The 16135-nt window shown below is 42.4% G+C and overlaps 1 protein-coding gene across 1 annotated transcript in view; it reads right to left on the reverse strand.

The window, feature by feature from the left end:
- GPR153 (G protein-coupled receptor 153) overlaps positions 1–16135 on the reverse strand; it is a 118534-nt gene that overhangs the window by 37632 nt on the left and 64767 nt on the right. The window contains exons 2-3 of the mRNA XM_068240524.1: positions 6517–7018; positions 707–1136 (exon numbers count right to left, since the gene is read on the reverse strand). Coding sequence (XP_068096625.1) covers positions 707–1136; positions 6517–6893 — 807 coding nt within the window. The 5' untranslated portion in view covers positions 6894–7018. The remainder of the gene's footprint in view (positions 1–706; positions 1137–6516; positions 7019–16135) is intronic.

Consider the following 16135-nt stretch of genomic DNA (forward strand, 5'->3'; position numbering starts at 1 on the left):
TTCCACTCAACAGGCACTTCTGGGAGGACAAAGGGGTATAGATTACTTTGCACAGAGACAATTGACTTTACAATGTCAGATATGTTGGCTGAGTTCGATGGTAGGTTCCTTTTTGTCAAAAGATCCCTCGGTTATCTTTTCAGTTCTGAGTAAGTTAGAAGCATTCCAGTCTAGAATAGTAGTGCTGGGTGGAGGCTTGAACCTTTCCCTGAACCCCTTGTGTATACATCAAATGGTACCTTCAAAACATCTGTTAGTCCCTTTACAGCTCAATTAAACCCTGAGTACAAAATTGTAGCCAAGGTATGTGCCTAGCAGTTGTGATGGGTAAAGCAGACCTTTCCTGCTAAACATGGTATGGCTGATTGTAAAACTACATTTTGATTGCCTTGTTTCTGTAAAAAATCCCCAACATTGTTGAAAAAAACCCAAAACATGGTATGGCTTTAAAAAAGAGATACTGCCAGTTGGCTGCAGGATGGCAGTAGCTGTGGTGAATGATAGCAGCACCTTTACAAGCACAGCTATTTCTGTTGGCTTGCAGTGGTTATGCTGTCTGTGGCTTCTTCAAAGCCATACCAAGTTTTATTAGTTGAGTACAGTTTTATTTACTACAACTACCAGGTGCAAAGCAGAGATTAGTTCAGCTTTGATCTCATCTCAAAGTATTCAGTACAAACATTTACTTGTCAACAATACTACTTACCAAGACAGGGAACCCCATTAAGAAGTCGTATATAAATACAATCCCAGTTATCAAATAAGTTATTTGAAGTGAAGTCTTAATGGGCTCTGATCCATCAATTGAAGATCTCCTCTTCCCGTGGGCATCTTCAACCACAATGGTGGGTACGTTGAACTTGTTCTTGTCTATGTTATGCCCAGTTTGTATAGAAAAAGTTTGAAAAAGTGAGATGCCAATACAGACCACCCCAACAACTACACTACCACTGATCAGTAGGAGGAAGCAGAGGCCAAAGCCCAGTCCAATCTCTGTCACGATAAAGCGGCAGTCTCCAGCATAGAACCTCTGGGTGGGATTGTGCCATCCAACAGCGGGTAACGTGGAGAGAATAAAAGAAACCATCCATATGCCCATTACAGTGTGCACCGCTTGCTTCTTTGTATTACTCAACCTGGAAACATGGAAAAGAAAATTGTAAATGAGACATGCAATGATTTTAAAAATGGCTAAATACATAGCACTAAATTCTGAATGTATGGGACAGTGATAGTATAATGCCAACAGTGCATAGCTGCTTTATTAAAAACGACCTCTTAACCTTAACCTTACCACCAGATGTAAGCCCATTCCTTATTCCCTCCTGAGATAATCCCCTTCGTTACCTAACCCTAACCTGCCCCAATATTAACCCCTTTTTTATGCTTAACTCCTAGCTCCACACTGAACATTAGCCTCTTTCTGATGAAATCCCCTCCCTCACAACTAACCCTACCCTTCTGCTCCAAGCCATTATATATACATTCCTTCTAATGTATATTCTACCTCTAACCTTCCTAAAATGACACCTAAGGCCAAACTAAATCTTTAACTGATACTCACCTTCTGTCTTCTCCATTCGCAGTGGTGTAGCTAAGGAGCTATGGGCCTCAGTGCAAGTTTTACAATGGGGCCCCCCAAGCACTTTATACATAGCAATTGATACGGCGCACCAAAACCTGCCAAAGATTTTCAAAGTGTCAGAGGTGCAAGAAGGGGATGGGAAACAGTTTGGTAATGATTACTACAATTTAGGAGTGATTATTACTGCCACAGGACCAATACCTCTGCACCTCCTATTGCTATGCCATTGTCCATTCGATATTTAGTAGCAAGCACTTCAGCTGTGAAATAATCAAGAGCCTGAGCCTAAATCATAATTGTAGCTAAAAAGCTTACTGGCATCAAAATGGAACATGTATGCAAAAGGACAGTGCTCGGGTATATGATAGCTACATGCTGACACCTAAATCAAACACCATAGTCAGAAGGCCAGCTGGCTCTTTAGTTACTTGTGCATCCAAATGATACACCTTGTGCCACTGAGCTAATAAAATCTACTGTGTCTTTGGTGGTGCCAGACTGTTGTTCCAAATTCACCTCCTTCAGTGAATGGGAAACTGAAATGCAATGGATAAGCTGGCATCCAATATAACATGTACTCGGGGTTACATACGACGTGTATAAGTTGTATAGTGGATAAAAAGTATGTAAAAACCTTGACCAACGGAGAAAATCCTATTTAACTGCATTCACTATACAGGCTGTACAAAATGCTCTGAAACTGTGGTATAGCCAAAGGGATCCATGGCCCCAAATAACAATTTTACACTGCATTCTGTGTATATATAACAAGCATATGATACTGAGTGCCAAAATCCGATTTCCAAGAACAGCCACTATATGAGAGCCCCGGAAAGAGAGCAGTTTTTAAGATTACCACTTTCCAAAGAACATATGCAGAGTTGAACAACAATATATAATAATGCTAAAATGCATATAGAGCTTTTTTCCTGTCGGATTAAAAGTGCTTGAGAGCTGCAGCCACTAAGGGCACGCTCAACAGGCCTCCCTGAGGTGAGTCTTGCCTGAGGACTCCTTACTGAATAGGTACCGGTTTCAGCCAGGATTTAAACCCTGGTCTCACATCACTATAGCACCAATGAAGAGTTAATGCAGTGTACAAAGGAGGGCCCAAGGTGAGCCCTTTGTGGTCACAGCCATTGCATCTCCTACTGCTTCACCACTATTTCAAAATGAAGTTACTGCTGGCGACTGAATACCACAGCAGTGGAATGCTGTCCTCTGTGTAACGGTTAACCTCACAAATTGTCATGTCCTTTCAGGCTGGTATAACCTGAAAAAAAGATTTTGTTACAATCCCACAATGCATCTGCATCTTTTAAATAAAACAATTTGGCTTTTCTGAAGTGCTGTAGTGTGACAAAGCTGTAGATGAAGACTTCCTGTATATGCTGTAGATCCAATTTAATTGACATTTCCCTTTGATGCATGCGATTCCCTTCCTAACCACTGGGCTATTATTCCATTCCTTTACATCTCTCTGCATTGGCTTCTATATTCCTTGATATAATAATACACCACCTCTCTAAGAATGATATATTTCCCTATATGTTCAAGGAGAAATCCGCCCAGGCGTCGAGCTACGTATTCATAGTATATGTGAAGGTCATTGGGGGAACCCAGCTTTCTAGGTCAGTGATATTCATGCATAAACATGGATAGCTGTTATAAAGGGAATGTATTGCATTCTCTGTACCTACTGTAACTGCAAGGTTCATTAGAGTGCTGTTGGTTGTAATAAGCAAAATATTAACGACTTCTTTCTTGCTCTCTCTAGGTCTTTTTTTTGTTTTTCATAACTCGGAAGAATTGATGGAGAAATAGTCCATGTGTTTGCTGGCTCTGGATTTCTGCCCATCAGCTGCCTAATCTAGAATTTCCACATTACCAGAGAAGAGAGTAAGGCATAATAATGTCTTTCCAATAATAAACACAAGCTACACTGCTCAGCCTAGGCACCTCTCTTATGTAATTACTGCCTAATGTGGTCCTGCAAGCGGAGTGCCTCTGTCCCAATCAATACATATTTATTGTCTCCTTTTCAATATGGATCTGTGTGTTTGCTGGCTAATTATTTTTTCATGACTCCAGAAGAACATGGCATATAAAGCTGAAGCAGGTCTCTAAGGAGTTACCATCTTTTAAAAATAATATATATTGTTTTTAACATATTTTTTTAAAGTGAAACTCCACTTTGTTAAAAAAAAATATCACAAATATTTTCATTATTACTTCCCATCTCACTTTGAAGTAAGTTCCAACCTTCTAAATTGACAGGAAGCTCAGATTGGCACAGATAGTCTGTTGAGAACATAGATAACTCTGGTGCGCAGACCTGTCACTAATTCACATCGTCCTGCAGGAATATTATGTTGCACAGAGCAGGAAGTAAATTCCAAGTATTCCTAGCACCATTTTAAGATTTTGTGAGATTAAAGTGACACTGAAGCGAAAAACAAACCCCAAAAACTATATGATATAATGAATTGTATGTGTAGTATGGGTAATTAATAGAACATTAGTAGCAAAGAAAGAAAGTCTCATATTTTTATTTTCAGTTATATAGCTTTTTTATATAACATTGCTTCATTCTCGAATATTTGCAGTTTACTAACTACACTCTACATTTTAAACTAACTATGAAACAGAGCAGAGCTAATGACCCTTTGCACTTCCCTGCAGTAAAATCTAATCTGAAGCTGTCTTTCACTGTTTCTTTGATGTGTAACTGCCTCACAAAACTACATTGATAAGTTGGTTTAGAGAGCTCAGTGAAGGTCTTTTGCATAGATAACTACTGAAGATTCTTAACTCTTCCTATACTGGAAACAAAATGAGACTCATATCTCTGCTACTAATGTAGCTATACTACACATACAAGTCATTATATCATATATCAAGTATATTTTCACTTCAGCTTCAGTAAAAAGCTTATGTTTTCCCTTATTTTGCATATCTTGAACTGCTCAGTCCCTCATAATGTATCATCAGCAACATATCTCGTACCGCGCCTACGCCGGATGTTCCTGGCGACGCGAGGACGCGCGCAGTCCAGGGCCGCGCAGGCGCCGTATACATCAACTGTCCAGTTGGTGTAAAATGTAACGGAGCCACGGCGGGGGACCGTAGCATCGTTCCAAGACAGCGCGTGCACAGGACGTCTGCAGGGAGCTGGTAGAAGCCCCAGGTAAGCGAAACACATTTTTTTTTTTAAATTTGATTTAGGTTTACTTAAAGCCCCCTAGGGGAACAAAAAAAGCCATACCTATGGTTTAAAAAACACTTCCATTAATTTGTATGGGCAGCACTTGAATGAAGAATGCTGCAACCGCCACATTTAAATGCCTGTGTGAACCGCCATAACCTGATCAGAGAGGAATCTGATCGAATCCTTCCACACGTAACACATATTTCAGCAGGACTTCCAGCAAAATAAATAGTTCTAGAGTTGTTAGCTGAAGAATAGAATAGAATAGTTAGCTGAAGGATTATATTACTTGCAATCGTATGTGCATGCCTGCATTAAAGAGCAAGTGTCATCATTTTTGCCCCAAAATCAATTTCCATTTACCCACTGTTTTGTGTTTATTATGCAACCTGAAACCTTACCCTTCATTGCTTGCACTCCAATCTATTCAGGAATGTTTCTGCTGTAATAAATCTTATCTCAGTCAGCCTGGCTCTATTTTTGCCATTGCCAACGAAAAGGAGGCTTGTCATTACCCCTCCCACTGATTGGCTGAGGGCAGTTCAGTGAGCTGCAGAAATCTGATCTATGCTGTGCTCACATGTGTTTACAAAGCAAGCTAGCTATGACAGTGCAGTTTTTAGGAGAAAAAAAGTAAGGGGGGAAATGATATCAGGATTGGCTGCAGTCAGAGAGAACCAAGGTGGAAAATGCCAGGAACATAATTCTCTTTATTTACTATTTAAAATTCACTAAAATAAAAACATAGACAGCACAATGCATCTGTTTTGTAACTAGAACAAGTAGTTAACTACTTATATATGTGTTTTTTCCGTGGGATAGTATGGATGTCCCTGCTGCTTTAAGAACTCTTATTAAAGCAGACCATAAACACTTACATGCACTGTATGGTCAAACATTCTGTACCGAGCTGCCCATTAAATAATAAAAAGTGCAAATAAAATACTTACGTAGATAACACAAATGATGACACGAAATGGACTCCCCAGTCCCACTAACAAGCTAATGCTGAACACACATATAACATTTAGTGTAATCTTTTTAAGCTATCAGTTTTAAAAGAAATGCAAAATAGAATCTCAAATGACAGATTGAATATTTTGAAATGATTTCAAACATTTTATTCAAATGAATGCAAATGTCCCATCCCTCCAATTCAGCTGATTGATCTTTTCAATTTGTTGTCAGTTCAATTTTACATAAATGTGTTTTAATTCAATAGAAAGTGCAATAGAAAGTGCCGTTACTTGATTGCAACTGAAACGTGTGGCCAACATAAGACATTTTATAAACCTCCCATTAATTTACTTTCAATAATACTAAAGGTGTTTCTACTTTCTTTTACCTTTTCTGTTCTAATTTGACAATATACAGTATTTTATGACAAGTGGTCAATGTTTTTCCCAGTTCAGCTCTTCCATACTGGCATTACCCTAACTGTCATTCCGACAGCTACAAATTTTCAAGTAATGACCACTAATGTTATTGTAACTCTACAATAATCTACCCCCTGCAAACTGGTAAGCACCTGCTACACCCTAGTACCCCGAGAATCCACAATCAAACAATAATCTAGCATGCTTAGAACAGCAGCCTCCGTATTTCTTTTATGGCAGGTGTGATTGACTTGAACTTATGACCAGACATAGAGTTTGGTCTGACCTGATGCACCCAAGAACCAGATTAGGGCTAGCAATCTGAAAGTCAATACAAAGATGCCCACCTGTAGTTCACTGGCCAGCGTACCATCCACATGCGATGATAGGATAAAGAGGTGACAGAAAAGCAGGTGACAAGGCTCAAGGTGTAGAAGGTAGACACAAAAACTTTGCACACCCCTTCATTCCACTCATAGTCCGAATGTTGCTTCCTCAGCTGGACCACAGCGTACATGGTGATGGGGATGGCCATATTAAGGATGTGAGTTCCGGCCAAGGTGCAGATTAAGAATTCCAAAGGCTTCCATTTCTTCTGTTTGGCACTTATGCTGAGAATCCCCCATCCGTTAGCTAAAAGTGAGATCCCTGAACAGATCAGCCAGGCTACTGCATTGTTGTGCAATTTCTGCTCATCATTCATGGTGGAGGGTGAAGGCACCATTAGGAGAAGAGCTTTGTGGATCAGATATGAAAAGCAACAATGACTTTAAATGCATCTTCTGGTGACGTTAGATTAGCCGTGATATGTTCCCAAAAGTAAGAGTGTAGCCACTGCATTTGGACATCCTGCAATAAACGTAAAAAGAAATATTAAGGAAAAACACCAGGGTGCATTAAGTGCTAATATACTTCAAGTATTGCAATTCTAGCTCTGATTTACTAATGTTCTATCTAGCGCTTTCTTGGTATGAGCCATTGTAGCAACCATTGTTAGGGCAGGGGAGCACAGACACCAGTTTTATATTTACCAGTCACAGCATCCAGCAGTCCTCTCCTCCTATCTGCCTGGATCCCCTTCTCCTAACATCCACACAGCATTATCTTAATACCAGTCCAGGGCTGATGTCACATCACAGCAATGCTAGACTGACTTTGGGACAACTCTGTGTAGACATAAGCAGAATGAGAGTGGGGCAGATGGGAGGAGAGGACTGTTACATGCTGTGACTGACAAATATAAAATTGCTACCAGTACTTCTCTTCGCTAAAAAAGGGTGGGTGGAGTTGGGGAGGATTGGATATGCAATCTCATCTTTTTACATCTAGCCAATTATCTTTTTGCATCATTGACATCTAACCAATCATATTTCTGCATCATTGGCTCACTATTTACTCAGACGTCTGCACAAAGAATATAAACATTTTAACATCCTCTGTAGTGTCTCTAGTTTTATTGCATTCATTCTTTTTAGCTCCAGTTGTGAAGTCACACCCTGGAACCAGCTTGCAGCTAGCGTCAGAGCCGATTCAGAACAGTTGCTCTTCATGGTTGTGAGAAGTACAGAACTTTCTCAAATTAACATCTTCTTGCATGAATAAAATGCATAACTTGCTGCACAGAGAAGGACATTTATTCTTAGAATTGTTTGCTCCATCCTTAGATATACTGACATCAGATTAGAAATAGAATAAGAAATAATAATTTCTGCACATATTTGACTGTTTGAGTCATTAAAGCAGACTGACACACCCACATAGCATTCCCTTTACACAATATACTGTCACAGAGTGAAGTCTGATAGTCTCTGAATACCCTCATAATCTGCTTACCTTCTGTCTCAGCAGTATTTTGTATTGCTTTCTCTTTTGGTCCTGATAACCCTGAATCGTTATACATAGACTTTCTTGCTATATTACTCTGAAAACAACATAAGGACCTATACATTTCCCCAATTTAAGCACAGCTTCATCGATAAGCTCCATAGGTTGGGAATTTATTTGCATCATAGTTAGGAAAAAGTAAAAAAGAAAAAGTAAAATAATTATTCTAAAGGTGGCCACTAACAGTCCACTTTCTGGCGATAAATCGTTCGAACGATAAGAAATTCTGATCGGATTGGTTGTAAATAATTTCAGTTGATGGGCACAATCGATTACAAACGATTAAAAAAATAGTCGTCCGATTGGATTTTTGTCAAACCAAAATTTGGATTTTCTTGTTGGTGGTGATAGATAGGAAACAAAGATTGGTTCGTTGATGGTGTAATGAACGATTCTTCTTCTGATCAAAATTTCTAATCACTCGAACGATTTTTCACTAGAAATTGGACTGTTAGTAGCCACCTTAAGTAATATTTTCAATGCCATTTAGAGTAGGAAATAAATAACGAAAAAAACTCAAGAGAGACAACCCGTATGCACCATCTCATTCATACTAACCATTCATCCCATATGCAGACCGGTTCGTCCCCATTCTTTGTGTCTTATATTAAAGGGACAGGCGAACCCCAACCGCCCCCCCCCCCCCCCCCCCACACACACACACACACACACGAACACACACTCGGAAATTAAGTAGAGCCGACTTCAAGGCTAGCTGAAGTTCTGAATGTCTTAACTGAAGTGATTTTTTTTTAATCAGATACTTACCTATGGAGAGGAAAGGCTCTGAGACCTACAGAGCCTTCCTGTTCCTCTCCTGGTCTTCCCCATTAGCAGTCTTCTGGATAGGTTGAAGACTTCTCTGTGCTGCCACAGGAAGCTTCAGAAGTCTTCAGGAGCCTGAGAGCTCCTGAAGAAGAGGTAGCACCATACTGCGCCTCACTTATGCGCAGTACAGAGACAACCATGTTTGGGAGCACTCAGGCTCCCGAAGACATCCGAAGCCTACCATGGCAGGGGATTCAAAATGGTGGCTGCATATGGGATGGAAGATAGGCTGCGCAGAGAACTGGGACTGCTAAATACGAATGCGGGGGAAATTATGTGGTTCAGGAAGATTCACATAAGCCTTGTTTCCTTAGTTTAGCAACCGAGCTTTTTATTCACAGCAAAAATGTATTTTTCGTAAATGCAAAATAAAGTGATTTGGCTTTGTGACGCGCTTCGCTGATTCAAGTGAAGTGTGAATTGTAAAGATGGATTTATTTTTATTGGACTGCGATTTTATACACGGGTTTTTTTAACCTCTCAGTCCAGCATGCGTTAAACCTGAGCTTTGCCTACCTACACAATCTGTCAGGATGCCAAAAGCCTGCGAAGAGCAGCTGAGTACCTTCACTTCAAAGCACAAAATGTAATAAAAAGAGATGAATCACCAATCCGCGGGCTTTATAATGCAACAGACAAAATGTGCCCAAAGCCTTAACACTTATGTCAAGTGACCTTTACATCTCAATAATAGCACTCCGCCGTCCCACCAATCTCCACCCCATGCATAATCTGTTAAACACCTTGCTTGAATGGAACAAGCCATCTCTGGGTAAGGATTGTGATTTTATGGTTATTTAATAGCACATCAAAAGGAGAAAATAACACCAGGTGTTAAAAGGCATTGTCGAACGCTATAATGTCCTGTGTAACACTCTTTAATGCTGAAATGTTTCCCCTAACTATTGTACAGGCCTACGTAATATGTTAGCACATTGTAGATTAAAGTGGACCTGCACTCAGAAAAACTTCCTCTCTGCTCTAAAAGATAAGTAACAGCATAATAACCTTTAAAGAAAAACATTTCTTTTTTTCAGCTGACAAATCCTGCAATAAAATCTGCAGTGTGTCTCCTTCCTGCTTTCATGGAAGCAGACCTAGGGTTAACATCCTGTGTTTACAAATTAGCTACTCTGACGAGGCAGCTATATGACACTGCTGAGTGATCAAATTACAGTTGTGATTAGTCACAAATGAGGGGGGATTAGACAGGCTAAACTCTCTATATACATATAGGGTGCATTTCTCTATGGGCAACTGCTGTGGGTCCAGGGGCAGGGGACCAGTTTTTAGCTCTAAACCTGAATTTAACCCTTACCCTACACCAGGCCAGATATTGAGTTTAACCACTTCAGCCCTCAGTCGTGTTTCCCTTTATGCATCCAAGCAATTTTCACCTCCCATTCATTCACCTATAACTTCATCACTACTTATCACAATGAACTGATCAATATCTTGTTTTTTCCACCACCAATTAGGCTTTCTTTGGGTGGTATAAAAAGAGCTACCGTATTTCGCGCCGTATAAGATGCTCCGGAATATAAGACGCACCCAGGTTTAGAGGGCAAAAACCAGGGGGAAAAAAATACTAAACCTGGTGCGTCCATATTCCAGGAGCGTCTTGTACATAACCTTGTGTGTCCTCATGTGTGCTCCTGTGCCCCCCATATCCTCATGTGTCCTTCTGTGTGTCCTCATGTGCCCCCATGTGTCCTTCTGTGCCTCCCATGTGTCCTCCTGTGTATCCTAATGTGCCCCCCATGTGTCCTCATGTGCCCCCATGTGTCCTTCTGTGCCTCCCATGTGTCCTCCTGTGTATCCTCATGTGCCCCCCATGTGTCCTCATGTGCCCCCCATATGTCCTCCAGTGCCCCCATATGTCCTCCAGTGCCCCCCATATGTCCTCCAGTGCCCCCCAGCCTTCCTCCCTCCCACCTGCGTCTCCTGGCCCCCCGGATGAAAATGTCAATAGCAGCGGCAACTTACCTTTGGCAGGCTCCTGCGCTGATCCTTTATCATCGTGCAGCCCCCCGCTAGCCTCCTCTGCCTCCCCCCTCTGTATCTGGCCCCCCCGGTGAAGGAATAAGTATCGGCAGCTTACCTCCGCAGTGCGCCCGCGATGACTGCAGACGTCCGTCTTCAGGGCACTTCTCGCTCTAGTGACCGGCTTGAACTGATGACGCGCAGTTCAAAGCCGGCCACTAGAGCGAGAAGTGCCCTGAAGACGGACGTCTGCAGTCATCGCGGGCGCACTGCGGAGGTAAGCTGCCGATACTTATTCCTTCACCCGGGGGGGGGGGGCCAGATACAGAGGGGGGAGGCAGAGGAGGCTAGCGGGGGGCAGCACGATGATATATGTACTTTATACTGGTTGAACTCGATGGACGTATGTCTTTTTTCAACCAAAATAACTATGTAACTATGTAATATAGGATCAGCGCAGGAGCCTGCCAAAGGTAAGTTGCCGCTGCTATTGACATTTTCATCCGGGGGGGGGGGCAGGAGACTCGGGCAGGCATAGGGAAAGCAGGCAGGGAATCCCCAACATGGCGGCGGGTCGGCGGTTCGGAACGGCGGGCGTTATTAAGTTGGGATTTCCTGCCTTTGCCGTAAAAGACGCAGGGACTTTTTCTCCCTATTTTTGGGGGAGAAAAAGTGCGTCTTATACGGCGAAAAATACGGTACTTTACTGTAAATGCATTTTAACAGGAAGAATAAGAAAAAAAACGGGAAAAATTCATTATTTCTCAGTTTTCGGCCATTATAGTTTTAAAATAATACATGCCTCCATAATTAAAACCCACATATTGTATTTGACCAATAGTCCCGGAAATTACACCATTCAAATTAGGTCCCTATCACAATGTATGGTGACAATATTTTATTTGGAAATAAAAAAGTGTATTTTTACTGTTTTGCATCCATCACTATTTACAAGCTTATAAAAAAAAAATAAAAAAAAAAAATTATTTCATCTTTACACTTTTTTTTTTTATTAAAGAGAATCTGTACTCTAAAATTTTTACAGCAAAAAGCATGCCATTCTATTCATTATGTTCTTCTGGGCCCCTCTGTGCTGTTTCTGCCACTCTCTGCTGCAAACCTGGCTTGTAATTGCCAGTTTTAGGCGGTGTTTACAAACAAACTAACCAGCTTATTTATTTATATTTATTTATTGTATTTATAAAGCGCCAACATATTACGCAGCGCTGGATAGGCTCACATAAGCAGAGTGTGTGAGTCATACAGAGCCTGCAGGGGGCCTGGAGGGGGTGTGTATAGCTTCTACCAATCACAAGCAGCCCTGCACATTCCACACATTCCAGCCTTAGCCGGACTGTGCCGACAGAAGTAAACAGATTAGATCATATAACAGAGATAACGCAGCCACTGTGCAATTAGGGAAAGCTGCAGTAAGCCAGAGTACATTAGAACAGGCAAAGGAACTTATAGGATAGAAGAACTAAGGCTGAAAATTTGTTACAGAGTCTCTTTAAACATTTTATTTGAGTATTTTTGGGAGGGTGGGATGTAAATAGTAATTTTTTAATGTAAATATGTGGTTTTTTTTCATGTAGATGTAGTTTTACTATTTGGCCACAAGATGGCAACCATGAGTTTGTTTACATGACCTCACTCTAAGCGTAACATGTATGGTTAGAGGGACGTAAGGGGGGCGTGACAGGCAGAAAGAGCGAGGCTTCCGGGAGAAGCCTGTTTCGGCCTGGATGCTGATGGGCGAGTGAATGGGTGCTGATAGGTGTTTAGCTGAGTGCAGATGTGTAGTAGTTAGGGGCAGAATGACACATGGAGAGGAGTCGGGGCTAGCAGAGAGCAGTGCATTTTTAAGCAAGCGAATTGCCAGCACACAGACTAAAAGCAGGCATGCTTTGTGCTCTGTGAGTCAGGCAGAAGCAGCAGAGAGAGAGAGACTGAAAAAGATCAGCTGTGTGTAGAGCTTATGATGCCCTCTACAGTCTGCTGCCCTGAATCATATGATTTGGTCTGCTTCATGCAAGGGCTGCCCTTGCAACTAATAACAGCTAATATTTGTGTAACGATTACTGTCAGGCACAGGCCCATTTCTACGGGTGTGCAAATAGTGCAATCGCAGGGGGTGCCGGATTGAGCGGCAGGAGGGTGGGCGCAGCGGTAGGGAAGCGGGCATACCATAGTTGCAACTCACCTTCTACGATCCGTGCACGCACACAGCCTATATCTTCTTCCTGTTCCAGGCTTCCATCTCGTTGGTAAAAGCACTCCCTGTGATGACGTGACCCCATGTCATCACAGGGGGAGCTGTTACCAATGCGACAGACTCCTGGGACCGGAAGAAGAGGCTGCGGTGGATCGCGGAAGGTGAGTTGTAACTGCGCTATGCCCGCTTCCCCCGCCACTGTGCCTATGCTGGAGGCACCTACCTATCTAACCTAAACTCGGGACACCTACCTATCTAAACTATACTGGGGGCACCAACCTATCTAACCTATACTGGGGATGCCTAATTATCTAACCTATACTGGGGGAACCTATCTATCTAACCTACACTCTGGGCACATACCTATCTAACCTATACTGGGGGCAACTATACTGGCTATCTATATTGAAGGCACCTACTTAGCTAACCTATACTGGGGGCACCTACCTATCTAACATATACAGGGGCACCTACCTATCTAACCTATACTGGTGGCAACTATACAGGTTACCCTATATTGGAGGCACCTACCTAGCTAACCTATACTGGGGGAACTATACCTGGCTACCTATACTGGGGGGACCTATAGCTGTCTAACTATATAACTATAGTGAGGTAACCTACCTATCTAACCTATACTCGGGGCACCTTTCTATCTAACCTATACTGGGGGCACCTACCTACTGTGCCCAGTATATGTAGACCAGAGTAGCGGCAAATCCATCCCATGCCGGCCCTGCATCGAGATGGAGGTAAGTTCTGCCCGCTGCCTGCCAGCCACTGCACATTAGTTCCGGAGGGGAGAGCGAGGGAGGGAGAGCACTAAGGTGAGGGAAGGGGGGGGGGGAGATGGCCCCCTTTCTCCACCGCTGCTCACAGCTCTCTCTCTTCTCTGCTCCCCTCCTGCTGGGGGCACAGCTCGCTACCTATTCTGGGACATATACCCCCGACTACATATACTGGGGACATATATACCTGCCTACATATACAGGGCACATATACCCCTGGCTACATATACTGGGCACATATACCTCTGCCTACATATACTGGGACATATACACCTGGCTACATATACTGGGAACATATACCCCTGGCTACATATACTAGGCATATATACCCCTGACTACATATACTGGGGACATATACCCCTGACTACATATACTGGGCACATATACCCCTGACTACATATACTGGGCACATATACACCTGGCTACATATACTGGGCACATATACCCCTGGCTACATATACTGGGCACATATACCCCTGACTACATATACTGGGGACATATACCCCTGACTACATATACTGGGGACATATACCCCTGGCTACATATACTGGGAACATATACCCCTGGCTACATATACTGGGCACAGATACCCCTGACTACATATACTGGGGACATATACCCGACTACATATACTGGGCACATATACCTCTGGCTACATATACTGGGGACATATACCTCTGGCTACATATACTGGGCACATATACACCTGGCTACATATACTGGGCATATATACCCCTGGCTACATATACTGGGCACATATACCCCTGGCTGCATATACTGGGGACATATACCCCTGACTACATATACTGGGCACATATACCTCTGGCTACATATACCCCTGACTACATATACTGGGCACATATACCCCTGGCTACCTGTTCTCCGGACATCTCTACCCCTGGCTGCCTGTTCTGGGGACATCTATACCGCTGGCTACCTTTTCTGGGGACATCTATACCGCTGGCCACCTATTCTGGGGACATCTATAGACTTGGGGCTACCTATATTTGGGGAACCACTGCTGTCAGATTGAGTGTATTTTGGGGAACTGCTGCCAGGTGAGAGGTGTCTACCATATTAAGGGGGCATTCTGCCTATTTATGTGAAATGCTGTCTATTTATGTGCCTTATGACTGCTGAATTTGTCTTGTTGGGGGCCTCATGGTTACTGAATTTGTCTTGTTTGTTTTTATATTGGTTGGCTTAGTGGCCTTTACCTGACATAATTGTTTTCAAACAATAATAATAAGGAATACTGCATTAAAGGCAGACAAGCCCATGAACGTGGCGATATGGTATATGGCCTACACTTATGGCTCTAGGCTCCGCATGTGACACTCACCCCAGGCCCCGCATACTCTAAGGCCGCCTCTGACTGTGGGCACCTATACAAGGCTTCACAAGGGGGAAGGGGGGGGGGCAATTTTTACACCCTTGCCCTGGGTGCAATTTAGCCTAGAAACTTAGTTTAACAAGTACTTTAAAAAAATTGAGACACAAGGATTTCTTGTAAGTGTAATGATTTTTATTACTTAAGTTTTGATGCACGACAGAACGCGCCTTTTCCTCTGTGCAGACAGATTTTGCTCTTGCAATTTGCTCTTGCTGACCCACAGCCTTCAGAGTGGCATTAATGATTGCATCAAGGTTCTAATTGATTAAAGTCTAATGATTCGGATAGATTGGACAAATGTTGTAGTGCATGACATTTTAAGTCTGACATTTTCCCTATGGTGGGAAAGAAGCTGATACATTGTAGGAGTGTATGGACAGTTTCTCCAAATGTTTCCATCTCTTCTCCAACATCCTCAATATTAGAAATGAAGAAGGCTGGAGGTGTCCAAAAATAAATACCTCTCAAGGTATACATTATAAAGACATAAATAAATACCGTACATGAGGTATCTTACCTCTCCAGATGATCCAACCCAGAAAAACAATGGTTTAGATCAGGTAAGGTTTATACATGCACAATTAAAAACAACAACAACACGTTTCTCAGGTTTCTGCCCGTTTCCTCAGGTCAATAAAGTGCCTTAGGGAATTCACTTCATCCTGGGCCCCCATAATTACTCTTGTAATATTGAACTAATTTTATCCTACGATACTGCACCATTTGGCTCCTGGTCTCGTCTTTGTCACACAGGTTCCCTGGTTCCCCCAAAGTGACCATCCCTACTTCTTAATATGAAAGATGTCAGATACCTAAGGGGAAACCCAAACAGCAAATTACTTTTGTTATTTGCCCTAAAACAGAGTAAGGGGAGT

This window comes from Hyperolius riggenbachi, chromosome 6, assembly GCF_040937935.1.
Source record: "Hyperolius riggenbachi isolate aHypRig1 chromosome 6, aHypRig1.pri, whole genome shotgun sequence".
NCBI lineage: Eukaryota > Metazoa > Chordata > Amphibia > Anura > Hyperoliidae > Hyperolius > Hyperolius riggenbachi.